At 51.7% G+C, this 27,396-nt stretch overlaps 1 protein-coding gene across 1 annotated transcript in view; it reads left to right on the top strand.

Annotated features, from left to right (window-relative positions):
- Positions 1-27,396, top strand: part of SNX29 (sorting nexin 29) — a 507,012-nt gene that overhangs the window by 66,644 nt on the left and 412,972 nt on the right. Inside the window, exons 6-11 of the mRNA XM_028117489.2 lie at positions 111-181; positions 1,556-1,804; positions 3,233-3,608; positions 10,006-10,124; positions 16,329-16,404; positions 17,393-17,475. Coding sequence (XP_027973290.2) covers positions 111-181; positions 1,556-1,804; positions 3,233-3,608; positions 10,006-10,124; positions 16,329-16,404; positions 17,393-17,475 — 974 coding nt within the window. The remainder of the gene's footprint in view (positions 1-110; positions 182-1,555; positions 1,805-3,232; positions 3,609-10,005; positions 10,125-16,328; positions 16,405-17,392; positions 17,476-27,396) is intronic.

Consider the following 27,396-nt stretch of genomic DNA (forward strand, 5'->3'; position numbering starts at 1 on the left):
GGGATGACCAGGCACAGATATTCCAGGGAGCCATGTAAGAGAGTTATCTGGCCAATGGATGCAGAAAATCACTTGTTCAGAACTTCTTCCCTTTCTCTTTCAATTTGCAGCACTTTTTATGAAGACTGGTCTTTTGTGATGGATGAAGAAAGGTCTAGCATGCTTCCTACCATGGCAGCTGGTAAGCCTGGCCCAGGCCAGGAGTGATGGGTCCTTAAAGCTTGGTGAGCAGAGTCGGCTGCCTGGGAGGGAATTTATCACTCCAGGAGAGGCTGTGATTTTCCGTGTCCCTCCCCGACTTAATGAGTCACTTGTCACTGTCCTTCCTTTAGTAGCATTGGTCACCGAGTCCATTTATCTTGAATTGGATACCATGGCAGGGAAACCATAGGGTTGGGAGTTTTGGCTGTGACTTTGCAAGACCTGGGGAGTTGGAAGCAGGAGACCTGGCTTTGAAACCTGGCTCTACCTTTTCCTGGCTGGTGACCTGGGGCAGGTCCTGTGAATTCTGTCACCCTTATTTCCGTCCTCTGCATGGTAGGGATCCTGAGAGCATGGGAATTGCTTTCATAGGGCTGTGAGAGAATCAAGTGTGGTTAAGAGTCATGTCCACGATTTGTCAGTGTGGAAGCCCCTGGATTGATGTCAGTTGGTGAATTGTTAGGTTGTTTATCGTTTGACTCTCACTCAAAGAGTGAGCCCAACAGAAGTGGGTAACTTGATTCTTTCTTTCAAATCCTCCTTTGCCTTTTTTTTTCCCTGAAGGTTTACACTAAGTCCCACATATTGAGAGTTACGTTCGTCTTGTCCATTGATGAGGAAAAGTCAGGCTTTGACTGTGATGTCCTGTGTAGGCCAAGGCAAGCTTTTGCCTGAAATAATAATAGTTATAATATTGATGCACATGTTTGATTGCTTACTGAACTGAGTGGTTTTGGTGGGTGATTGTTTCTAATACCCTGTGAAAGAGATACTCTCGTCCCCATTTTACAGGTAAGGAAACAGAAGCTCAGGTTGTACATGACTTGACCCAGGTCTCCTGGAAAGCGGCAGTGCTGGTATCCAACCCAGGCAGTTAGACTTACATCTTAACCTCCCTGGGGTTGACCTCTTATTTGTCTTTGACCGAGAGGGAGAGAATTGGGAAAGACTCATCTGCTATGATAACTGGTGTCTCCTGACCCCATTTTGTGGGAGGTTTTTATTTTATTTTATTTTATTTATTTTTTAAAGATTTATTTATTTATTTGACAGAGAGAGACACAGCGAGAGCAGGAACACAAGCAGGGGGAGTGGAAGAGGGAGAAGCAGGCTTCCCGTGGAGCAGGGAGCCCAATGCGGGGCTCGATCCCAGGACCCTGGGATCATGACCTGAGCTGAAGGCAGACACTTAACTGACTGAGCCACCCAGGTGCCCCTTGTGGGAGGTTTTTAAATCAGTGCTTCAAATCAGGGCGTTCCCTCTTGTGTACTCTATCGTTTGCCCCTCACTTATCGTGTTGGAGGTGTGACTTCCCCATGGCAGACACTCCAGACTTTTCCCTTTTCTGGGCAGGTCTGAACTCCATCCTCTTTGCAATCAACATCGACAACAAGGATTTGAATGGGCAGAGTAAGTTTGTTCCTACCGTCTCAGACCTCTTAAAGGAGTCCACGCAGAATGTGACGTCCCTGCTGAAGGAATCCACGCAGGGAGTGAGCAGCCTTTTCAGGGAGATCACGGCATCGTCCGCCGTCTCTATCCTCATCAAACCTGAGCAGGACACTGACCCCCTGCCCGTCGTGTCCAAGCACGTCAGCGCTGGTGAGTGAGAATGGGCATGGGAGTTTGAACAGTGGGGTTGGGTCAAAGGACAGCTGACCATGGCTGAGGGGGGACACACCTCGTGGTCCGAAAGTGCCAAGGGAAATCTCATACACTTGTGTTTTCAGTTTGCACTTGTGGTTATTTTTCTCCCCCTTACTCACTCTGAGAGGGACTGAGAGCCTCGCTGAGATGTGAAGACGATAGGGTTGGAGCGCACTCAGCTCACTGACAGCACAATGACTGTGAGGGTATGTTGGTCACATGAAGCCAGATGAGCTTCATCTTCATTCATTTATTCCTTCATCCATTCATTCATGTGTTCATTTACTGCATTCTGTGTGCTAGGCAGTGAACTACGAAGATCTCTAGCATTTAGCTTGCAGTCTCTTTTGGGTTGGGTAAGAATAGATATTTAATGACAAATTATACAAGTAAGTATTACTTACTTACTTATTTATCCTTCTGATAAATGAGATGCAAGCCAAGCATGGGGTGCTATGAAGAATGTGCACTCTTGGGGGGAGTGACATTTAAGTGGAGGCCAAGGGGAAGGGAGGAGTTGTCAGCTTTGACTCCCTAGGCTGGGGAGGCCAAAAAAAGTTGATTTAGTTGAGATGCATTTTGTGAGAACTTTGTAATATGCCTTGAGCCTTCTGGAACATCCAGAATGTTGCTACAGCGAAAGTGGAAATTTTGGGATTAAGTATATAGTGCTAGTATTCTCAAATCCTTTTAACAAGGCAGTAATCATGGTCATCTCTTTGGTATTATTAGTGACAGTGAAAATTCAGAGTGTTGTGGGGTCTTTGATATATGCTGGCTTTATCTGTCTTGTCCTCTCCTTCTCCAGTAGAGACCCCAGGCGAAGCACACAGGAAAGAGAACTGTTGAGGGCTTTGTGTAACAAAGATGCTGGAATTTGTATACCCAAGGAGTGTCCTTTTCAATGCTTTTGACACTGTCTCAGAGTTTGATAAACTGGTGAAGCATCACCCTATCATAGCTTGGCTTGGATGGAATGGGATGTCTGGAATCAGCTCAAAGTGTCTCACACCCAAGTTTGACGATTAAGATGGGTGAACATACTGGTCACCAAGCAGCCTTGATTTCTGTTTCAGTTAGTCTTTACTGTGTAACAAACAGCTCCAAAATGTAGTGGCTTGAAACAGCCACGATTTATTATTTTTTTTTTACCAGCCTCTGGGTTGGCAAGATGGCTCTGCTTATTTCATCCGGGCTCCCTCGTGGGGCTGCTATAGATAGATTTTTTTTTTTACCCCAAGGATTAAAAAAAAAAATCTGAATTTATATTGTTTATTTTTCCGAAGAATAGTGGAGGATTTTCCACAATCTAGAGGTAAAATGGCTCAGTCATGGCTTCATCTTGCCTGCCGCTTCTTCTAACACCATATCTTCTTTTGCCAGATGCCAGATGTAAAAAGGAGCGGAAGAAGAAAAAGAAGGTGACCAACATTATCTCTTTTGATGATGAGGAAGAGGAGCAGAACTCTGGCGATGTTTTTAAAAAGATCCCCGGGGCAGGGGAGAGCTCAGAGGAGAACTCCGACCGCTCCTCCATCAATATCATGTCGGCCTTTGAAAGCCCCTTTGGGCCAAATTCCAACGGAAGTCAGAGCAGCAGCTCATGGAAAATTGATTCTCTGTCTTTGAATGGCGAATTTGGGTACCAGAAGCTCGATGTGAAAAGCATCGATGATGAAGACGTGGATGACAACGAGGATGATGTGTATGGGAACATGTCGGGAAGGAAGTGCCTGGGCCACTCGGGGTCGCCTGAGAAGTAAGTGTCACTTGAGCTTTTAATGAAGGGTGGTGCATTAATGGCTTCCTCTTTCTGCAGCATTGGGTGAAATCCGAGCGCACGGTTTCTGTGTGTGTAGTGCATCATTCCCTTTTCTGATCTTGGTCGAGGAGGAAGGAGCATGAGCTTACTGTCCTTCTGAGAATGAACAGAAGGGAAGGGAGTATATTTGAAGGTACTTATTATAAGATTGGTGTCAAGGTGTGTGCATTGAAATTCCTGCTTTATGTATGTGTTTTTGTTTTTGTTGGATATTCCTTATATTTCTGCCTTGTTCCTAGCACAGGAAGCTCCGGAGAGAGGCAGGGTTATTCTAGCAAAGAGTCGCCCACTAGCAGTTTCTGTGTTTATCTACTGGGGTGTGAACAGCAGGAATTCGCCTGTCTTGCTGCTTTAACGGTGGCAGTGCAGTAGATGCGTGTTTATGGAAGGGCCTTGATGCACGAGAAGGCTGAAAGCAGTAAAGCATAGTTAAGAGTGTGGATCTTGGAGTCAAGACAGCCTGGGTTCTTGCTTACTAGCTATGTGGCTTAGGTTGGACAAGTTTACCCCCCAGAACCTCATTGGAGACCTGGGAGAAAAACAGCACCTGCTTTTCGGAGTCATTGTTGAGTTAATGGGATTACTGTGTGTCGGCCTTTGGCAGCAAGAAAGAGCCCAGGTCAGCCGCTGCCCTTGCTGCTCTGTAAGAATTCCTGTGCTTGGTCTTATCGGAATGCCAGATGAACTGGCTATGTCTTCACTTGGGCCTTGCGGTGCCTTGCAGTGCCTGGTGCCATCCGTCACGGCCGGCTTCAGGCCGGCTTCAAACCAGCCCAAGACCCCGCGGCGGGATGCGGGGTTCAGTGTCTCTGGCCCTAAGCTTCTCTTGTCCCATGTGTTCTAATAGGAGTCTCCTTCTTTCTCATGAGACAATGCCTGTTTCTGATTTCTGCTGTCGTCCTCATTCACACGGGTACCTGTACTAGCAGATGACCTTATTGATCTTCTGTGGCAGGCCAGGCCGGCGGGCTCCGCGTGTACCCGTCGCAATAGTAGGAGCTGCCCTGGGAGGTTTTAGTGGGCATCGACCCGTCTTCATGGATGGAAGAACGGGATTCCTTAGAGAGCGGAGATTTGTCCAAGCACTGAGAAAAGCAGGGATTAAGGGTAGGTTATGCTGTGCTTCCAGGCTTTTGCTATCAGATAGTCCGCATTTCTACATAATTAGGACTGTTGGTTAGTTGACAGATCAACACGTCATGATTTGTTGATGTTGCCCCCCATGGTCAGTATTGAGCTTGATGGCTTTTGCTCTTGTTCTCATTTTTGCTTTTTTGTTATCAACCATTCTGAAATGAATACTTTCACACACAAGGCTTTTTTCTGCTCCTGACGTGTTGGTCAGGGTCACTTCCCTGAAGTGTTGCTTCCCTGAAGCGTTGCTCTGGCTCACGGGGTGAGTATTTTCTGCCTGGGACCCGCGTGTTGTGACCTGCTGTGTGAGTCGGGATCTCCACAGAAGCAGAACCAGCAGGGGGGATCCCCCTCATCCACAGGTCCATGGTTACCGTTCCATGGTCTTAGTTACCCGTAGCCAACCATGGTCCTGAAGAGGATGCTCCTCCTCCTCATGGATCATCACAAGGTCGGTAGTAGCCTGGCCTACATCATTCACCCCACTTCATCTCATTGATGCTGGCAGGCTGGGACCGAGGACCTAGAGGGCGTCCCACAGGATCAGCCGAGGGGGTCCCCCAGGACCGGCTGAGGGGTCCCTGGCTGCATGCAGGTTAGAAAACCAATGTGAGCCAGCAGGAGGTAAAAGCAGAGTTGATTGGAGGCATAGAGGGGGTGCAGGTACAGAGTGTCTGGGAGACCCAGAAAGGGTCTGAGGGTTTTTACTGATGACAGTGGTCTGGTGTATGTCACCTCTCAGGCATCCAGCAACCAGTAAGAGCAAAGATGAGGACCCAGGTGTTATTTCTTGGAGCCACCCAAGCACCCCCTCTAAAAAGCAGATTTTTATGGAGTCCTTCAGTCTCCCTGTCTGATCATCACATAGGCAATTTGTCATCACAAGAAGGGTGACTACAGTACAGTATATTTTATGATATACATTCATGTCACCTTTTATTGCAGATCATTGTAGTTTTTCTATTTTATTTATATTTTAAAGGTTTATTTTATTTTATTTATTTTGTTTGAGAGAGAGAAAGAGAATACAAGTGGGAGGGGCAGAGAGAGTCTTAAGCAGACTCCATGCTGAGTGGGGAACCTGATACGGGGCTCGATCCCACAACCCTGAGAGCGTGACTCCAGTCGAAACCAAGAGTTGGGCGTTTAACTGACTGCACCACCCCTCCTATTTTATTATTGTTGTTAATCTCTAAGGTGCCCAATTTATAAATTAAATGTTTTTATAGGTGTGTATGGTTAGGAAAAACACAGCATAAATATAGGGTGCAGTTTTGGGATTTTAGGAATCCACTGGGGGCCTTGGAACGTATCTTCTGTAGATAAAGGGCAGAACTACTGTCTGTCCATCCATATCTGTCTGTCTAGATTTATTTTAACGAACTGGCTCACGTGATTGTGGAACCTTGACAGGTTGGAATCTGTAAGGTAGACCAGCGCCTGGAGACCCAGGGAGGAGTTGCAGCTTGAGTCCAAAGGCCGGCTGCTGGCGGAGTTTCTTGTTCTTTGGGGGGCCTCCGTCTTTTCCTGTTAAGACCTTCAGCTGATTTGATAAGGCCCAGCCGAACCGGGGACAGTGATCTCATCTATTCAAAGTCTAGTGACTGAAGTGTTCATCGCATCCAAAAGTGAATAACGTTGGATCAGGTTATCTTGCCACCGTGGCCTGTAGCCGAGTTTCTGTGCATCTGTGCGTGAGCGCGTCTCTGAGTTGATTCCCTCTGTGTTTGGCCTCAGACACAGTCATTTTCTTCCTACTGGACTGTGCCATTGAGGGAGGCCTGAGGGGGAGGCCAGCTTGTGAGCCAGGGTAGCCGCCTTGGGCATTGTGATGTGTAACACACAAAACAGTGCAGGGTGACCTCTTCAGGGGCCCGGGCCCTTCGAGGCCATTGGGCCTCCTGCGAATTATGGGCAGCCTCTCCCTGGCATAAGGGGGGATCTCGATCTAACGTTCTGCAGAGCATCTTGGGGAGGAGCAGAGGAATGATGACATGGCCTACTGAGTAATCCTTTCATTTTGATTCTAAGCTAATATTCACACGAAAGGTCTAGGAGCCTGGAGGGGCCAGAACCTGAGCAGTTGAACAGCACCGCCAGGTTTGTGAGGGACAGGTGGCCCGTCCAGGAGAAGCACACTGTGGATGTGACAGCCTCCGGCCATGGCAGGGTTCCAATTGTCTCTGAAATGCTCTGTTGGCAAAAAGTTGGGTTTACGTTTCTGTTTGCTGGCAATTAAACCACCTTTGATGACCGAGGAAAAATCTTGTCCCTCCTGCCTCAGTATTTACCAGCGTTTGCTTTGCATTTTGTTTTTGTTTCTCTGAAGAGAGGATGATGTCTTTATTATAGAAAGGGGTTTTTCTGTCGCTTCCTGTGTGACCTCTGACACCAGTGGGGAAGGGACACCAGAAGGGAACATAATTCAAAAAGAATTACTAACATAGGGACAAACATTACACCTCACTAGCAATTAAACAAATGGAGAATGCCATCAGACACCGTATTTTGCCACAACTTAGAACTGGATAAAAGGCAAGCCCTGGGTTAGCGCCCTGGGGGAGGGCTTGCTCTCAGCGTGTCCTGTTGTGTGGTATCTTCCGGGCACACAGGCGGCGCCAAGTGTGGGGTGGATGACGGGGCCGGGCTGCTGCGCAGGGGTGTCCTCGCAGATCTCACAGACGGCCGGGAGTGCTGACAGCCCTCGGGGAAGACAGTTTGACACAACGACAGGAGCCTTAGAAATGTTTATCCCGCTGGATGCAGCAGTTCCACTGCTGGGCCTGTGCCCTGAGGACAGAGTCTCCACGGACCGTGGCTGCGTCTAGATACCAAAGTCCGCCTTTCTAGAAGCAGAACTCTGGAGCTGACCTCCCTTAATAGCCGACTGCTCTGTAGCTTACACTTTAACATCCTAACGTTTCAGGTCTCAAACATCTTTTTTTTTTTTTAATTAAGTTTTTAATTTTAATTCCAGTACAGGTAACAGTGTTTTACCAGTTTCGGGTGTACGCTAGAGAAATTCAGCAGTTCCATCCATGACCCGGTAGGATCTTGAACATCTTCACTGACATTTAAGAGTATCTCAGTAGTCAGGATGAACTTAGGAATGAATATTGAGTGAAAAAAGCAAACTAAATCCTGCATTGAGTTTCATTACGACCTCCTAAAGAAAAGTATGTGTAGGAAGAAAGAAGGGCTAAGGCAAGAGTGTCTAAGTCAGTTTTGTTTTTGGTAGTGTGGCTTTTGGTGTATTCCCCGCCCCCCCTCCTCTTTTTGGCATTTTCTAGGTTTTAAAATAAGCGTCTCTTTTTTCTAATGAAAAGCAAAACCTGTTATTTTTAAGCCAGCTGTGGAACCCTGCTCGGGATTGGTCTCTGTCTTAGGAATCACGTCAGTGTAAATCGTTTTGGGGGTGGTGGCCCTCGGGCACTTTTGCTTGGGTTCTAAAACCTCAGCTGATGGGGTCTGGCTTCACCTGCGCTCTGCGTTTCTGGGAAGTGGCAAAATTTCCCCTTAGAATAAACAGTGGAAAATCCCACCCGCCTGGAGCTGGTGCAGTGGCCCAGGAAAGGACAGGTGGTTTTGTTGCCTTCTCCTGAGCGGCGGCCCTGAGTGCCTCGAGGTGTCCGGGAGTCCCCCTGGTCACCAGCTGCTGGATCTGAGCCCCAGGAGGGCGGCTCGCTACTGACTCTAGAGGCATAGCCGAGTTCACCCCAGAACCTGGCCCCAGTGTGGTTGTGCTGCCCCACCCCAGGCTCCTGAGGGGCTCCCTGTGGGTGTGACCTGCAGGATTAAATGATGGATTCTGCAAAATGCCGTTAGGATTATTTCCCGTTTCTAGCTCAGAGCCAAATATCTGACCAAAAGCTAGAGAGGGCTGAAAGGAAAATCTCCAAGTGGCCTCTTGAAAGGCCTGACAAATTAGCCTATGGGCGAGATCCACCCCCAAGCTAAGAAGGGTCGTTACTTTTTTGAAAGGGCTGTTAACTACAACTACAAAGAAGAATACTTATGGCCACAAAGCCTACACTGTTTCCTGTCTGGTCCTTTACAAAAAAATTGTGTTGATCCCTGCTCTGAACCAAAAGAAAAACTACATGCATCATGCCACACGATGGGCAGCATTCAGAAAGCCCATCATAATTGGATTTGGAAGACGTGGCCTCAGACCCTGAAGCCTCCGTTCCGTCCAGGATGCTGAACTTGGACAAGTCACATCCTCCTGGACTTTTTGTCTACCTTTCCCCCCTTCTTCCTTTCCTCCTCCTCCCCCCGTCCTTCCTCTGTTAAGTAGGTAGGGCTATGATCTGTTTTGGACTTCTTTACACCAGAGTTACAGAGTGATTTTATAAACTTTAACGTCCCCTGCAACTTCAGCCTAGTATTTATTAATATTTCCACTGTCCAGCGGCAAATGCTGCAGTGGGCAAAACCTTCCCAAATACACTGAACTGAACGAGCGGGTGCGACAAAGATGGTTCAGGTTGCTTTTGTGGTTTGTGGATGAGGTGTCGCCATAACAGGTCATGTGAGCCCGGTTAATGGTTCAGCTGACCCCCTTTCTTGGAAGGGATCCAGACACGGTTTTGGTCTGATTCTGCTCTTTTACTAATGAGGGTTTGAGAACCAGCGAGGCGATGGGACACTAGCCCCAGGTCACGTGGCTCACAGCATTTCAGATCCTGGGACCCTGTGCTTCCTCCTGCTTCAGGGCTCGGCACATGCTGCATCCTCCTTGTCCGTCCCCCTCTTCACTGCACTCACCCTGAGCTCTCACCTCTCACCTCCCTTCTTCACGGATGCTGTCCGTGGCCTTGCTGACCAGCTCTGCGACTCTGAGTTGCTGTCTTACATCTCCCTGCGGGGTTGTGTGATTCACGTCCTGGTCCCCCAGCCCACTGTGAGCTCCTTGAGGGCAGCATGAACACCGTTTGGCTCTTTGGCCAGCACAGAATATATGTGAGCCCGGAGCCTGGCCTGTAGTAGGTGCTCAGTGAGCACTGGCGGGAGGAATGAAGGCATGAGGTCTGATCTGGACCGCATGGTGCTGCTCCCCGCCTGGGCCTCCTATCTTCAGCCCCTTCACGGTCTGGCTGGCTCCCAAGAGGGAACTTGAGGGAGGCCCGGCAGATGCTTGTGGTGGTCTGAGCCCTCGGACGCTCTTCGGTCTGTCACGCAGCTGTCCTCTCTCACTTAGGCCGCTGGATGGGAACACCCGCCTGTCCCAGATGCACAGCTGGGCCCCTCTGCAGGTGCTACATGGCGACACCGACGTCCTCTTTCCGGTCAGTGGAGTGGCCTCCTACAGCCCTGCAGGTGGGTGCTTCCTGATTCCTCCCTCCCTCCGTTCACGTGCTGGGTTCCCTCTGCTGGCGGGAGGGAGCCAAGAGGCACGGGGCTCAGGGCAGGAGACTGGAAGGGACTGAGGGTCTGGCTTGTCTTCTTGCTGACCCCGAGTGTTTGAGGTGCTCCTACCCGAGCGAGGGTTGGGCCAAACCAGCTGACAAGTCACGAAGGAGCCCCTATACCAGTTTGTTTTCCTTACTAGTGATTTTTTGGGACCTGGGCACGTACAAGCTGACCATAAGTGGTGACCATTAATTTTGCGTCTTAGGGAGAAACGTTACAGAACTCATACCTCTAAAGGCCCCCGCACCCTTTGCAGCCAAGTGCTGAGGGCTCAGAGAGTGGCTTGCTCAGAACCTGCCTGTGGGGTGGTGAGCGTTTCTGACTCCTTCCATTTGGTTGCGTGTGCTCTCGTGTTACTGTTTTCTTGAGCTAGAGCAAGTCACGGGGGGGGTGGTGGGAGAGGGGGGAGGGGACGTGGATGAGCCGGGTGTGCCCAGAGGGCGGTGGGTGGCCGTCACCCCAGTCCCCCCAAACCCAGCCCCTACACAGGCACCTTCTCCCCCTCCCCGGACTAGGTTTAAGAAACCATAACGGTTTCTGGACTACTCAGGAAGCTGTTGACAGTCTGAACCGGATGACAGACTGTTTTTTTGGTCACAGGGGCGGACAGAAACCCGCTCAAAGGAGCTGGAGCTCAGGGGCAGGTGGGTGGCCGACTGGCAGCCGTCTCGAGTAGGGGTCAGATGGCCCGGCCCCAGGAGCCTCAGGAGCTGAGCAGGCCGGGTCACCTGTCCGAGCGGCAGTGTTCCTGGCGGAGACTGGGGCTCCTGAGCGTGTGTGGCGAAATGACTCAGTCCTCCGGGCCCGTCTCCTCTCTGGAAGGTGCGGCTGATGGTGGTAACGGCAGCCCTCGGAGTGAGCCCAGGCCTGGAAGGTGGCTAATCCGGACGAACGCATCCTCTCTCGACCACAGCTTGTGAGGAAGGGCTGGCCGCTGTTACCCCACCTTCCTCTCAGACTTGTGGTGGAGGCTCCCCAAGGTGCCAGGCAGCGGCTCAGGCCCCGTGAAGTCTGCTCTCAGCACCGCGGCAGTGGCGGGGCCCTGCTGTGGGGTGTCCGGGGACTGGGAGCCGCTGGTCGGAACGGAGGGCGCTCCTGGGTCTCCCCGATTCTGTGCCCCACACTTCCTTATGGGGTCTGCCCCGTCTCCTCTTTTCCTTTGAGAGGCTTTGCTCTCTCTCGCCACCTTGCCCCATCCCTGTCTGGCCTCAGCTGCGTGGCCTCCCATACCGGCCGGCACTTCTTCCTGGGTCTCCACTGAAGTCCCGGGCCGGGCTGGTGGGCCGGGCTGGTGTCTGTGAGCCAGGCCAGCACCAGCAGCTGCGTTCCCTCAGATGACCATGCGGAGCCCTGACGGCCAGTGCGGGGCGGGGGGGGGGGGGCGGGGGTGGTTGGTTAACTTGCCATGGCCCATTCAGGGGCAGTGCACGCACACGTGGACAGGGTGCCTGAGAAGGGGGAGGGGCTTGGAGAGAGCGGGCGGTCCTGGCCTCCCCGGGACCACATGACTTCCACCTGGTGACCTTGTCTCCCTCCCCACCGAGGGGGCCAGAGGTCGCTGGGCTGTCAGGTGCCTGCACTTGGCACTCTATTTTGTTTCCAGTAGCTCCTTCCTTTCTTAGCTGGGCTCCTCTCAACCGTCAGACCCTGGGGGCCGAGGGCCGGCTGCTCCTGGGGTGCTGCTCTCTGCCATTTGTTGGGTCTGGTCTTACAGAACTCAGCGCTCTTCCTCCCTCTGTGGGCTTTCCTTCATTGTCTTCAGGGAGAGTAGCTTCTGGCCGGCCTCCAGCATCCTCGCGGGAGGGCGTCCTCCTGGCAGCTTTCCCACGGTCCCACCTCTGCCTCTCAGCCTTCCAGACCCAGAGGCTTCATCTTGTCGCTCTCGTGGGACCCCGAGCTCCAGCTGATCTTGATTATCCTCATCAGAGATGCTGTGTGTGAGCCGGTCTGCCAACTTTTTAATGTACTATAGTAACAAAGCTGCCAGGAGTCCTGGAAGCTTGCGACAGCCTCAGGGGCAAAGTCGCTGTGGGTAGGAGTTGCACAGGAAGATGAATTATGCTCGGGCTGCAGAAGATACTGGAATCAGAACTGAGGGAGTCGGCTACCTGATTGGAATGCCAGGTTGCTTCGAGTCCCTCCTGGCCTGATCCCCATTTCCTTGGGAGGCCTTTCCCTGGGAAGCTGTGGGCGCACACTGTTACCTATCTCTCTCAGACTGCTTTTCTTTTGCTCATCTCTGACTGGTGTCCCTTCCGATCGATACCCTCCCACTTGATCAAGGTTAACAAATTATTCCCTCTCATTCTAGCCAGGGAGCCATTTTGGTCTTTAATGACAGCTTTGCACACAGAGGGCTCTACCCTTAGGAGACCTTCCCCATCATCTTTGAAAGTGTTGGTGCCTCTAGCGTCCCTGCCCTGGGGGGCATTTAGCAGAAGAGGGAGGGAGGCACTTGGTGGAGAAGGATGAATGTTTTTGGTAGCTAAATCGGGGGTGGGAGAAAGTGGCAGAGAAGGGGACTCTCAACATAGAAGTACTGTCCTTCTGATTCTTGGATGAGGTGGATTGGAGGCCCAGCTTTGGAGCTGCATTTCTGGGGTTAGAGGCTCAGAGAAGGAAGATACCGGCCAGGGTCACACGAGACCCAGGTGGAGGATTAGCTACAGTCACTCCTCTGGGCATGTCTATTACCTGCAAACAGCAAAGCATGTTTACTGACATCTCTTTGAAGTTGCAAGGGAGAGAGAAGCCCGAAAGTTTCTTTGCACTGCGATACTCAGTGGAGGCAAACAAAACACCCACTTCTACCCACTGCACACGTGAAGACGTTATTGCTTCTCTTCTCACCGAGGGTCCTGGCTTTAGTGTTGGGTTTGAGCAAATTCAGAGTCAGTTTCTGAGGGCTTGTTTGCTCATTTGGAGCCTTGGGTCCTCGCACTTTCATTTCCTCATCAGGCTTAATGTTCTTCCACTTCTTGTCCTACCGTTGGGTCTTTGGGGTTGCCCGTTGAGGTTGCGGAGGCTGTGTTGTAGCACCGCTCCCATCTGAGATGGTTGATCTGGGAGCGTGGCTCCCAGAGGGTAATGTTACTGTTCGGAATGTCGGGATACTGTGATGCCCACCCAGCCTGCATGGTGTGTGGACTCCACCCCACTCATGTGGGTCGTGTGCCACTCAGGGCTCATGGATTTCTTTACACAGCCAGTGGGTGGTCGTGCTCTGCGCCAGACCGTGCTAGGCTCTGGGAGGATCCAGAGGTAAACACTCTCCCCGCCCCGCCTGGAGTTTTGCAGGCAAAGAGGGGACGAGGGACAGCAACATCTCTCCCTGCTTCTACCCCTGCCCCCACTCTGGCCATTCTTCTTACAGCAACTGGAGTGATTTCTTAGAACATAAATCAAATTGCATCATTCCCTTGCTCCAAACCTTCCCAGCTCCCTGAGGATAAAATCCAGAATCCTCACTGTGGCCCCCCAGACCCAAGCTCAGTGCGCAGCCTGATCTCCTCCCATTTTTCTGTAGCTCGACGCCCCTAGCCACACCAGCCTGTGTCCACGTCCAGTCTCTCTCCTCCTGCCCTCTGTGTGCATCCTTCAGGAGGCAGCCCAAGTGGTGCTGGCTCATAAAGGGCTCGCTCCTGTGCCCCTTCCCCCCGGCAGGCCAGGCCTCACGTTCACACTGCCAGAAACCTCCTGTGTCCCCAGTGCCCTGACCTCAGCTTGTAATCTGGTAATTCCTGTCCCCCTGCTAGTCTTTGAGGTCTGTGAGGGCAGGCCCGTGTCTTCTTGGTTCCAGTGTGACCGTGACCCTGGCCAGAGCCAGCCCACGGTGGGGGTGGTGGGGCTCAAGAGTCATTTGCTGAGCAGGTAAGCGGTGGGTGGACCGAGTGAGCGGTGGGTAGACTGAGTGCATGGGGATGGGGCATGCTGAAGGGAGTGGCCACCTGGCAGTTGGAAAAATGCTATCCGGTTGGGGACACGGTATAGACACAGGGGTAGGGCAGGGAGTCCAAGGACCCATAGGGGGAGAGGCACGTAGCTCAGATCAGCTGTATGAGAGGCGATGAAGTGGGTAAGGACTCCGCTCTGCCTCTGGGCACAGTGAGGTTCAGACCCTCACACGTTAGCTTGCGATCTTGGACGGATCACTGAAATCCTCCAGGGCTGTCTCCACATCTGGTAAAATTAAGGTAATAGTAGCGTGCACCTCAGAGGGCACCTCGAGGGTGAGCGACACAGCCCGTGTGAGTGCTCGCTCTGCGGCCCCAGCGCGTCAGGCCCGCTGCGGTGTCCTGGCTCGCGGGGCCGGGTTATGGTGTGATATCACGGGGCCGAGTAGGCCTGGGATCTGGAATGCTGGTGGGTGACCATGGCCTTTCCTCCAGCTGTGGATTTCTGCTGTGCATGTTGGAGTCCCTGTTTTCGCTTCAGGGAGAGGAATCCAACAGCCATGAGTTGGATTAACAAGGGCGAGACAACTGTGGGGAACCCCTGCAGGAGACCCCTAGAAGGCATGGAGCCTCACCACTAGGGCGGCAGTGCACTCGACTGTGGATGAGGAGTGGCTGATAACTAATTGGAACCGGCTGGTCTGGAGGACCCCGTGACGGGAGGGAGGCGGTGGTCCCGTGGACAGGGTGACAGAAGGGAGTGCTTTGCTCGGTTGTGATCCGGTGGTGGGCCCTGCAGGGTATCCCAGTGGAGCTTTCCGGCAGGCGGCGAGCTCCGTGGAGGAGGATGCAGGGTTGAGGTCCCAGCCAGAGGTGGGGCCAGGACCTTGTTGGGTTTGCCGGGGGGACAGAGGCCTCTGAACCGCGATGCAAGAGATACCTTCACAAAGGAATCAGAGAAAAGACGATGGGGTGGTGTGTGTGTGCGAGTGTGTGCGTGTGCGAGTGCGTGTGCGAGTGTGTGTGTGATGATGGGGCTGTGGTAGGCGGGCTGGGTTGTGGAGCTAGTTGCGCTTAGCACGCAGTGACTGTTCCCACTGAAGCATGTGTGTTAAAACGTGAGTTCAGTCATGTGGTTGGTGTTACTAAAATGTCGTAGGGCAGGCCCTGGTGTTACCCCTTCATAGTTGAGGAAGCCGAGTCACAAAGAGGCTAGGCAACTTCGCGCCGAATTAACAATGGAGGCAGAGCCTGCACCTGTAAACTAACCACAACGCTCGGGAGGGAGGCAGGGGACGCCGAGGGGGAAGACACTTGCTGTTTCCCTTTCGAACTTCTTAAAAAAAAAAAAAATCGAGTGAAATAGCTTGATGAGGACAGCAGTATCAAGAAACTGAAAAAAAGAGAAAATTCTCTTTAGGATTCCCTGAGTACAGCCCCTTGAAGAGCTGGGGAATCTCAAGCAGGAGGAAACTCAGGCGAAAACAGGAGGGATGGCAGGGAGGCGGCCGCGGAGCTGAGGGCCCGGAGATGTATCCCCCATCTGGGCCCGGTTCTGCAGTCGGCCTTGAGAAGCCAGGAGTGTCTCCAAAGGGCACGTGTTACCCTGGCTGATAACAGGCCTTCATGGCACTGTCCAGCCCAAGGGCGTTTGCACTCTTTTCTGGAAAGAGACCTGAACGGCAGCTAATACATTTATGAAAATCCTTAGTGCCTCTAGAGATTATCTGTGGCCTCCCTTCTTCTGAATGCCTTTCCCACACACAACCCGCGCGGGGAGGCGGCCTTCTAGAAAGTGGCAGGGCACTTGGTTTTGATGCAGACAGGCGTTATCGGTGATGAGACTGTGCTGCCCCCTTGTGTCTGTCATAAGCCACTACAGCGAGAGGGGTTTTGTCTATCAGAAAGCTGATTATTATTCCCTGATCCTGAGGCTGGCTCTGAATATGGACTTCATGCACAATTCCAGGTGGCTCAAGGTCAAAAAGGTTAAGTGGGAGGATGGGGCCTCCTATCAGTGACTGATGCCAAATCTGAGATGATGGCCAAAAAAACGAAACGAGTAGCAGATTAAAATCTATTGTGCAGGTGAGGAAACATTTGTAAGCCGACTGATTGAGCAGATGAGCCTGTGTCTGCACTGTGTCCTTGCCTCATGGAGAACATGAAATGAGAACAGACAGCTGACTTTCTCTCTGCGACTGCTCTCTATACACAGATGCCCCCCTTGGAAGCCTGGAGAACGGGACAGGACTGGAGGACCACGTTCTCCCAGAGCCCGGCCCCCGGTACAGGTTAGTATTCCGGAGCCAAACTGCCTTTGGGATTGAGTTGTCCTGGTCACAACTGTGCATTTTATTCTCTTTTAAAGATAGGGGTGCACCTGCCGGGATTCAAGGTCAAGGCCTTATTTCACATTTATGTTCAGGTTTGGCTTACATCATAGAATGTGAAGTTGCCAAGGGCATCAGAATGTGAGAGACGGTATTTAGCAAACTTTAGTTGCATACCACCTTTACTTTTACGGTTTGGGGGCCATACCTGGGTGCTCCTCTCCCATTATGCTTGATTTTAGCATTTGATCACAATAATGCAAGACTTGAATATTATATAATATCTGAACCACTTAGCTCTCACATATTTGAGAAGTGCTTAGTCTGGCATATGGTCGTAAGTGCCATATCAGTTTTCTGCTTTTCAAATAAAAGTCTCTCAAAGGGAAACTCGAGTTGCTCAAAGTCACTGGATGTTGGGTGGTGGAGCTCAGATGGACACTGAAGTCTCCCCAGTGCCGCCAGGATCCTCGTTACTCTTCCAGGTGTTTTCCTTTCTTCGTGCGAGTAGGGTTAGACCCCATCTGCATTTTCAGCCTTAGGTCCAGGGTGGGAGTCACTGATGACCCCGAAGCATGCTTGATGTTACGGATAGGGCCCTGCTCTCCGACACTGACCGCGCCTATGGGTTCCTGCACAGTTCATACACTGTCAGGGAGGACTGGGGTCACCAGGTCCCTCCAGGATGCACAGTCCTTTTTTTTTGCTGTTTATTTTAGACAAATACTGAGTATTGGTTTTGGGGGACACACACAGACTTCGGCAAGAAGGCAAATTTGCAAGTAGGGAATCCGCACATGACGAGGGTTGCCTGTGATTTCAAAGGGCTGCCTCCTGGGCTTCTAGTAGGTGCACCTGAGTACACGTAGCACCTGCTTGGTTTTTGAATAGTGAGGTTGTGTATTTTGAGTGGCCGACTGTAACTTCCTTCTGTCTGCCTTTCTTCCAGTGTGGAAGCCAGTCCTCCTGGCCAGGGAAGCCCTCTGAGCAGCCTGTTACCTTCTGCCTCCGTGCCAGAGTCGATGACAATGAGTAAGTACTTTTTGAATGTCCTCCGCGGATACTAGTGACCCTCGGGCCTGCACATCAGTGGAGTGTCTTTGCACTTGGTCCTGTGTGACCGCGGACTTCACGGAATGCGGGGTAAAGTCAGGTGTGTGTGTGCCCTGGCATGGAATTGAAGTGTGGTGTGTGCTTCCAAGCTTCCTGAGCTGCACTTAATGCGTGATGCTTGGGGTTGGGGGGTGTGCACGCTGTAAAGGACTTGCTTCAGAGATGGAGCAGCACTGAGCGAGAGAGAAACTTCTGTTGTTCCGGGTTTGGGGGTTTGCCTCCTGGAAGGCTGTCAGCTACAGAGGAACTGTGCTAGTTGGATTTCCTTTGTAGCTCTGGAGGGATCATTTTTGTGAGGAAGGAAGAGTGTGTCTCTCAAAGAATAATGAAGGTTGCTAAAGGTCAGGTTCAAACACTTTCTAACCTTATTACTGAGAAAAAGTATTAGAGATATAACAAGATTAGGTTCATGTGGCTTTATATGATAGAGAGTAAACCAACTGTAGCTTAAGGAGACAGAAGTTCGTCTCTCTTTCCAGAGGTAGACAGGCTGGGGCTGGTGTGTGGCTCCATGTTTATTAGATACTGGGACTCCGTCCATCTTGCCTCGTGGTCCAAAATGGCTGTTTTAGCTCCAGCCATCCCATTCTCATCCCAGGTAGCAAGAAGGAGGAAGGAGCAAAGGAGAGACTTCCTCCATTTCCATAAGTAGGATTCAGGGCCTGAACTTGCATAGGGAAGGAAATTACAACTTTTTTCTCTAGCCTCTTCCTGAAATTTACATTTCCTTCGATTATGAAAGTAGCAGCAAACCATAGAAACCATAGCAGTGTTAGCAAAATGGGTGACTTTGTCCCTGATGGAAGTCACAGGCGCCTGAAATGAACAACATCTCAGAATGTTGTTTGTGCTGGAAAATAGTTTTCAATGTAGTAATAGCTTTCAATGTAATAATAAGGAATTCTACATATTCCGATGTCACTTTTTTCACATTTTGAGAGTTCTTTTTCAACATGATCCGTTTCCTTTGTAGTCTTGTGTGTTTTATGTATTTTAAACTATTTTTCTGAGAAGAGGCCCCTGGGCTTCACCGGACTGCAGAGTGGGTCTGTGGTACAGAACAGGTGACCCCCTGCCCCGGTCATGAGGCCCTGTCCTAGAAGATGCACGCGGTATCCCATCGGTGTGGCCAGCATCAGTCCCATGGCCTCCACTGGCTGCTAGGGAGCCGAGCGCCCCCAAGAGCGGAGTTTGGGAGCCAACTGGCATTCTTTGAGTCGGGAATGAAGAAGGAAGTGAGCAGACTCTGTAGGGTGGGCGCAGTGGGGACGACCAGTCTGTCTCCGTGCAGTGGAAGCATGCGGTTCATCACGGCACTCTTCAGGCTGGAGTTCAGCCGAGCAGATATCTATGCGCCTATACACATGGGGCACACGGGCCTAGGAGAACACTGAAGTCACTGGCTTCCAAAGTTCCATTATTTATTTACCGCTGTACTAGTACTTACCCTGTAATGTGTGTTTGTGTTTTTTAATGGGTACACTTAAGAAAACCTGAATGCCTTTACTGAAAAAGGGAACTTCGCCTGAGTACAGTGAGTGGAGAGCCTCTGTTAGTTGACGGAAATGGCAGGTAACTGAAAATAAAGACGCTGGAGAGGACCCAGTGTTGAGTCGGCCTGGATGTCCCTGCCTGGCCCAGCTTCTGTCTGAGACCCCCTCCCATTGTTGTAAGGAGAGGCGACTAAGCAGCAGCACGAGGGGTTTGGGGATATGGTAGTGCTAAACTCAGATCTTTTTCCTGGAAGAAACCAGAGGGACTGACAAGGGACAGAATCCCTCTTGTCTGAGTCCCTGCTCCTTCACGCCTCGTCTTTCTGCCTCTGCAGGGCTCTCCCTCTGAGTGGGTTCTACCTCGTGTAGAAGGCCGAGGCTTCATTCTGGCTCTGAGGTGTGTCTGCTCCAGACAACACCGGGTTTGCCTTCCTTTCGTTTGTCTTGTAAAGAACAGCTCCTGGAGACTGCGGGCTTGAGCACCAGGCCTCGCCACTTGTTCGGGTGCAGGCACCTTCGTGTGCCCCGGCGGGTATGCAGTGATGCGCTTCCAGGCGGGCTGCCTGCTCCCGGGGGTGAGGCCTCTCCTTCCCAGCTGACCGCGGTCCACTTTGTCGGCGGCTTGGTGGCTCTCCCTGGGCCACGTTCTGCCCGAGGAAGCAGCTGGCCCTGCTTGGGCATCGGCACTACGGTCATCCGTTGTCGTGCTGTTGGCCAAGATGTCGGCTGTTTGTCTTCTCTTTAGTCATATGATCTTCCAGAAATGTCAGTCCACTTTTATTATTTGGTATCTTTGCCAAGTAGGGGCCTACCCAGAGTTTATGACTTGAATCTTGAGATGTGTCACCACACCCACATCTTGACCCTTGATTCTTTGTATCGATGGACTCTGTGAGGGGTGGCAGTGTGCTTCCTGGGGCAGTGGGTGGTGGCGATTTCAGCGAGCCTTCTGGACACAGCGCTGTGTCACCTGTGTGTGTTCCAGATGAGAGATCTGGATTCTTAGAAATTTTGGATGGAAGGTGGTTTTGATGTGTGTCCCCCTCATCCTGTCTCTGCTCCTGTGACATCCCAGAGAAATAAGAAGAGCGAGCCTGTCTGGGGGTCCAGGGTGTCAGCTGGGGTGGCTGTGACAAAGTACCACAGGCCGGGCGGCCGGAGCAACAGTCTCTCTCTCTCGTAGTTCCGGAAGCTGGAGGTCCAGGTGACTTCAGTGCTGGTTCCTGGTGAGACGGCTGTCTTTGGCTTGCAGGTGGCCTTTTCTGTCTGCCTCTGCATTCCTGGTGTCTCTTCCTCTGTGAGGACCCCAGCCCTTCCGAATTAGGGCCCCACCCTTAGGACCTCATTTAGCCTTAATTACCTCCTTAAAGGTCCTACCTTTACAGTCCTACAAATACAGTCCCATTGAAGGTTAGAGCTTCACGTGTGAATTTTGGCTGGGGAGGTGGAACTCATTCAGTCTTGGAGTGTCCCAGGAATGGTGTCCCAAGAGCTGTCCAACTCCAGATTGAGAATTCTATCCCAGGACGTGAAGCACATGGGCTTTGACCTGGGAGATGGTTGACTCAAAAACCCCGTGGAGCCTGGCAGAGGAGCCCCAACTCTTCTCTGTGACGCAGGGAACCTTCCCTCGCACCCTGCCAGGTGCCTTCCCTGGCTCCATTTCATCATGGGTACAGGGGTCTGCCTCAGCGCTCATCCTCGGTGCTTGGCCATGACTGACAAGTCCTCTGCCAAGCAGCCTTCCCCTCCTGGGTGCCTCTGAAGTGGCACGGGGTGTTGTCCTGGGCTTTTTGGGTGTATATTCTTGTTGTCACGAAGTGCCCACAAGAGGACGGCGAGGCCAGGCCCACATTCCTGCTCTTTCTACGAGGCCCTCTGGTACTTAAGAACACACAAAGCCTGTTTGGAAGAATTAATCACTTAGCAAAGTAGTAAAGACAGTTTGGAGCACAGCAGAACCCCTGTACCTCTGCCTCCGGGCACTTGCCATTTGGGTGGATGAGTGTGTGTCTGTGTTCGGGGTGTGCAGGGCCGTCTGGGGTAGGGGGGACTGCAGCCCGCCTGTGCTGTCCCGGCCCGGAGGGCATGCCCTGAAGCCTGGCTGCCCAGTTTCCCAGGCTTCCCCGGGGGTCTCGAGCCTCTCAGGGCCTGTTTCCATACCCAAACACTGGGATGCCCTGAGCACCCAACATTTGCTGAGAAGAGTATCTGCGTCAGAGCTGAGTGTCCGTAAATAGTGCCTATTACCAACCTGCTAATATTTGCATTCTGCTTTCTCAGCATTATTTGCTAGCATTTTTCCCTCTTCATCTCCCTGGTCATCCTGCTGAATGTGTAATAGTCCAGTTTACTAGATGATTTTGGGGCGAGGGGGTGCACCAGCCACGTTTGTTTGTTTTTGCTGAGTCTCTTCACTCAGTGTAAGGAAAAAGGAGAATCAGCGCCAGGCTTGGAGTAAATTATTTTTTTTCTGCTCTCTGTCCCTTTGTGGTAAATTCTGTGGGCTGTGGGGCGAGTGGGCCAGAGATGAGTCCCGTATTCATGGGCTTGTTCTCAGTAGCCGTCTCGTCTTCGGAGTGACCATGTTGCCAGTAGGATGACAGCTGCCTGTTTCCTTACCCTTCACTGACCATAGTCACCAACATTTTACTTTTTTTATTTTTTAAAATTTTTGAAAGATTTTATTTATTTATTTGAGAGCGTGAGCGCGAGACGAGGGAGGGGCAGAGGGAGGAACAGACTCCCCACTGAGCAGGGAGCCCGCTGCGGGGCTCCATTCCAGGACCCTGGGATCATGACCTGAGCCGAAGGCAGACGCTTCACTGACTGAGCCACCCAGGCATGCAGTTGCTAACATTTTAATGCATTTGCTACTTTAAGAGCTGGAAAAATGGCACTCAGAGGCTGGGTGGCTGTGCGCTCCCTGGAGGGACACCCCCTCTCCAGGCCTTTGTTTAACATTTGTAAACACCCCCCCCCCCCGCCCCCCGCACCGCGTGGGTTGTTTGTATCCTTTGTTTTGGGGTCTCCCGTCCTCCCATTGGCTGTTCTGCCTGATGTGGAGACCAGATGGGAATGGGGCACAGAGCACTATTTGCTGCTCCTGGTACTGGCTGCGTGGCTTGGGGCCAGGCCAAGAGGACAGGCTGACAGGACCCCTGGCCCTGTGCTAACCTTCGCTGGTGTGTCAGGCAGCAAAGAAGCCAAGAGCCTGCCCCGAGGAGTTGCCAGGACAGAGGGGAGGACACGCAGCAGCGACATGAACGGACACGTGAACTTTGCTTGCACATCGCAAGGGCTAGGAAGGTGGGGCACGGAGGCGGCTGTGTCAGGGGGTGTTATCAAGACAGGTTGGTCTCAGGCGGCGGAAGAGCTAAGGGTGAGGGGTGAAGGGACAGTGTAGTTTTGGCAGTGGGCAGTGCCGGTGGAAGGGTAGCTGGGCAGAGGGGAGAGCCGAGTCGTTAGATGCTGGAGAGGGCCCTCTGTTGGGTTGAGTCCCACGAACAGTGGGAAGCCGGGGGAGGGTCTTAAGCCGGAGTGCTGGGACCGTGGCCACTTGCTCTTGCATATGGCAGGTCGTGCAGCTTGTCTGCTACCTCAAGTGTCCTCAGAAGTGTGCCCTCCAGTCCTTCCTGTAAGTCCCCGGTGGCCCTTGCTTGCTCGGTGGTTCCTGAAGGCCTCCCCTGTGCCTCACAGGCTGGGGACTCCTGAGTTGACATGGGTGTCCCCACTCCTTCAGTTGTCAGCAGTCCCCCGGCGGTGCCCTCACACCCATAATGCAGGGGTGTGCTGAGTGCTGCAGGAGAACAGGGGGAAGACCGTTCCGTGGGTGGCGACCTGGGGTCTGGCCCTGGCTCCAGGGCTTGCTGGCTAGGTTTCCCTTTCTCTTTCTTTTTTCTGCCCCCAGACTCTCTGGGCCCTATTTCCTCACGTGTAAAGTGAAGACACTTACTTCTGGAGACCTTCGGGGGGGGGGCGGGGTCAGTTTGGAGCCCATTGAGTAGCCCCAAGGGCTCAAGCCCTAAACCTCAATTAGAGCCCAAACCCCTAGGATTGTGGAGCCTGGTCCCTGACATTTCCATCCTGGTTCTTGGCTAGTCCATCATCAGGTAGCAGATCCACTCACGAGTTCAGACCTGTCTCTGGGGCAATTCCAGTTTCCTTCAAGGAGTGCCTGGAAGAGATTAATAATACGCTTATCTCCTCCGTTGTGTTGCCTCTTGTGACCCAAGTGTGTATTCGTGTTATTGCTCAATTGTCACAGCATCCCTGCAACGTGGGTGTGTTGGCCTTGTCGTCCACTTGGAAGAAATAGGCCGAGGGAGGCTGCAGAAGGTCCGAGTGCCAGGATGTGGTGGAGTTGCGGTTTCCTTCCTCTCTCCCTCCTTGCTGTTTCTGGAAGCCCCCGGCTTCTGGAATGATCCGCCCTCAGAGGGAAGTATTCAGGTCTGCGGAGATGTCCCTCCTTGGAGAGGCTTCCGTCCCCTGACCACACATCCGAAAGAGCTTGCCTGCACCACCCGCTCTCTTCCTCCAGATTTTCAAAATGTTCCTGACCTGAATATACTGTCCGTTTTCCATGTCCCCGCTGGGATGTGAGCTCCTTGAAGATGGGTGCCTTGCCTGCTCATTCACTGCCTGCACCCCAGTGCCTAAAATCCTGCCTGCCATGGCGTTGTGGCTCAAGAAACTGCAGTTGAGGGGGTGAAGGAATGAACCGATGTTGATTTGAGTTCTAATAAGCCTGAAAACTTTTATTTATTTTAAAAGATTTTATTTATTTGCAAGAGAGCGAGCATGTGTAAGCACAAACGGGGAGCGGCAGGCAGAGGGAGAAGCGGGCTCCCTGTGGGGCTCGATCCCAGGACCCTGGAATCATGACCCGAGCCGAAGGCAGATGCTTAACTGACTGGGCCACCCAGGCATCCCAAGCCTGAAAACTTTTAAAAAGTGTTGTGCAGGGGCACCTGGGTGGCTCAGTTCGTTAAGCGTCTGCTTTCAGCTCGGGTCATGATCCCAGGGTCCGGGGATCGAGCCCCGCATCCGGCTCCCTGCTCGGCGGAAAGCCTGCTACTCCCTCTCCCACTCCCCCTGCCTGCTACTCCCTCTCCCACTCCCCCTGCTTGTGTTCGCTCTCTTGCTTTGTCTCTCTCTGTCAAATAAATAAATAAAATCTTTAAAAAAAAAAAAAGTGTTCTGCAGGAATGACCCGAAAGCCAGTACCCCAGTCACCGCTGCATCTCTGGCTTGGTATGCACTGTGTTCCCTGCCGAGGACTCTGAGTTCCGCATGGGGGCAGGGGAGTGAGAGATCTTCCACCTGCCCTGCACCAGGACCAGGGAGGCACGCTGGTGCTAGCAGAAGGAGCACTAGCTTGGGAATCAGAAAAACCTGGTGCTGACACCGGCTCTGATAGCAGTGGGTCCCTCAGTCGCTCTGTGCCTCAGTTTCCCCAACTGTAAAGTGGAGGAGGCTGCACTCCAGGATTCCTGGCACCTCTGACCATCTGTTCTGGGAAAGGGGTCATGATCCCTACATTCTCCTTTGTGATGTGAAAGAACCAAGTCGTCGCAGCCTGGAGGTTTCTCGCGTCTCGCCCGGTCGGGCTCATTGCTCTGCTGTCACAGGCAGGCCTCTTCCTTCTCTCCATGCTCGTTGTCTGCTTTGTGAACATGTTACTGTTGAGCTGACTTTGAGTGACCTTTGGCTCAGAAAGCTAGTAAGCATAAACCTACCGATGCTGACATTTGGCCCGTAACTGTTCCTACTCCAGGCCAGGTGTTGGCTGATGCAGGAGGCATGATGGTTTGGAGAGAGGCAGGGTGGGATTTGTGTGAGTGCCTGGACGCCTGTGGACTGCTTGGAAGAGACGCAGTCTTACAGAGTTGGGAAAGGTGAATTAACCCCTGTGAAAGGCAAATGCCACCTTCCGGTTTTAATTCTGAGTGGCGAGCAGCCCTTATCTACATGGTCCCTGCCAAGTTTCTCTCACCGGAGCTGCTAGAAGATTAGACATATAAATCCTTTACTCAGCCTTTATTTTTATAGTATTCGGGCATGGGTGGTGGCAGATGAATTGAGAAGGCCGCATTTTGGGGTGGAAAGAACACTGGGGTCAGGCAGACCGTAGTGCCACTCTTCAAGAGCTCTGTGACCTTGGGCGAATGCTTTACCTTCTGTGAACTCAGTTCCCCAATCCCCGAAAGGAAATGAAGTATTACCTGCTTACAGGATTCTCGGTGAGGTATGTGCAGTGTCTAGCTTGGAGCCTAGAGTATCTTCTGTCCGGTGCTTCTCTGGAAGCCCGCAGCGAGTTTCAGAGACTGCAGAAGCCCTTGCAATCGTGTGCAAAATTGTATTTGTGTGTTTGTGCTCATACGTGGATGTTCCCTGGGGAGAATTCCTTTGCTTTCATCATTCTCCCTCAGAAGTTTCCAGACCTTGGAAAAAAGTAAGGACCATGTAGGTGCTCAGTTTGCGATAACTGCACGTAGCGTCTGCAGCTCCCCTAGTAAGTGTGGTGCTGTTTATCCTTGCCATGGCTCTTCTGTTCTGATTTCCTATCGGGTAGGCTCGCTGTCTTCTTACCCGCATCCCTCCACGGATGAGCAGTGGGAGCTTGGGCAAGTTATGTGGCCTGTCTGTGCCTCAGTATTCTCATCTGTAAAATGGGGCGAATAATAGTACTCTTCTAAAAGGGTTGTGAGAATGAAATGATTTAACACATGAAAAATACTGAAGACACTTTATGTAAATCATACCTTGGTAAGAAAAATTGGAAAAACATATTCTGGAGAGCGCCTGGCATATTGTACATGCTATTATTATTAACATTCCTGAAAGGTTACATTGCTGGCTAATCATCCCGAAGGCAGTCCCTGGGCCTTCTTGTTGAGCTGCAAATGGATAGACCTGGTTTCCTGTTTCACTGATACCCTCCCTACTGCACAGGCCCCGACAGTTCCCTTTACCTGGCTTTTACTCCTTAATTTTTCCTCCTGGTTTAGAGGAGATCAACGTGTACCCTCTTCCTGTGAAGCTGTAAGAATGGAAATGAGGGTCAGATAGGACGGTGGTTCTCAATGAGGGGTGCTTTCAACCCCTAGAGGACATTGGGCACTGTCTGGAGACATTTTTGGGGGTCACACTGGTGTGGGGATGCTGCTGGCATCTCCTGGGTAGTGGCCGTGGCGCTGCTAACATCCCACCATGCACAGACGGCCCCACAGCAGAGAATGATCCCCAGATGTTCAGTAGTGCCGAGGGTGAGAAAGTCCACGATAGGAGAGGGAGGCAGTGGGGCTGTTTTCCAGGAACCGTGTTTTGTTTTAAACCTTTTTCTTTTTTTAACCACTTGCCTCCTGCATGCCTCAGGGAATGAAACTTAAGAGAAGAAGGAATCCCAAATGAACCCAAACGAAATGATTCATCCCAGAGAGCATTTGTTCTTGGGTGTGTCTTTGGGAGCGGCTTCGTTCCATCACTGCGGTGAAGATGATTTAGGGGGGCTGTAGGTGCATAAGAATAAGCACCTGTGGAATGCACCAGAGTAAATGATAGCCATATCGTCATGATAGCTGGAGAGACCTTCACATTCAGCACGTGCAGCTTTTTGGGGCTCAACTTACTGAGAATTCCTTCAGTCGATACTTATTGGTATTCATGTCAGCCGTACATTGCCTTCACTCCCTCTGTAGAAAATGAGTTTCTACTCCTGAATTGAATTCTTTGTTTGACTCTATGATCATTGGGGAGCTGCAAGTTGCAAGCAAGTGGCTCAGTCTTCCTTCCTGCACAGTGCAGGAAGGGCAGCCCCGCAGCCACCAGGGGGCGCTCCGGCTCTTTCTCTGCCTTGCTCGCCCGCGTTTCCCTCCTGCAGCTGTGGGTTGTTGCTGTCTCGAGTTTTGATGTCCAGCACTTGTGCCCTATTTTAACTGTGAGGTGGGGATGGTGATGGCAGCGGGAACAACGGTCTTTTCTAGTTGAAGAGCACTGAGCATGCACAGAACATTGTATCTGCCATGAGTTAAGTAGGGTTGTACATTGCCAGTGGCTTTCTGAGGAGGTACAGGTGTTTGATCCTGTTTTGAAAAAGGAATATAAGCTAATTAGAAAATATTTCTCCTTTGTCATTGCTTTTCACGAGATAGAATTAATTATCCGTGGAGTTTTACTCATCATTGCAATCCTAATCATTGCCTTCTTTTCCTTTTTTGGCAGGTGGGGGTGGGGTGGGAAGTGATAGGGAGTAGAGAGAGGTAAGCCCAGATAATCAGTGTGATTGTTTCCTTTTGATTTCTCCTCACTTTTGATATTGAGCCAGGGCAGAGGGCAAGAAAAACAT

This window comes from Eumetopias jubatus, unplaced genomic scaffold (assembly GCF_037043125.1).
Source record: "Eumetopias jubatus isolate StellerSeaLion01/CBP00866 unplaced genomic scaffold, mEumJub1_p1.0 scaffold_12, whole genome shotgun sequence".
NCBI classification, from domain to species: Eukaryota; Metazoa; Chordata; class Mammalia; order Carnivora; family Otariidae; genus Eumetopias; species Eumetopias jubatus.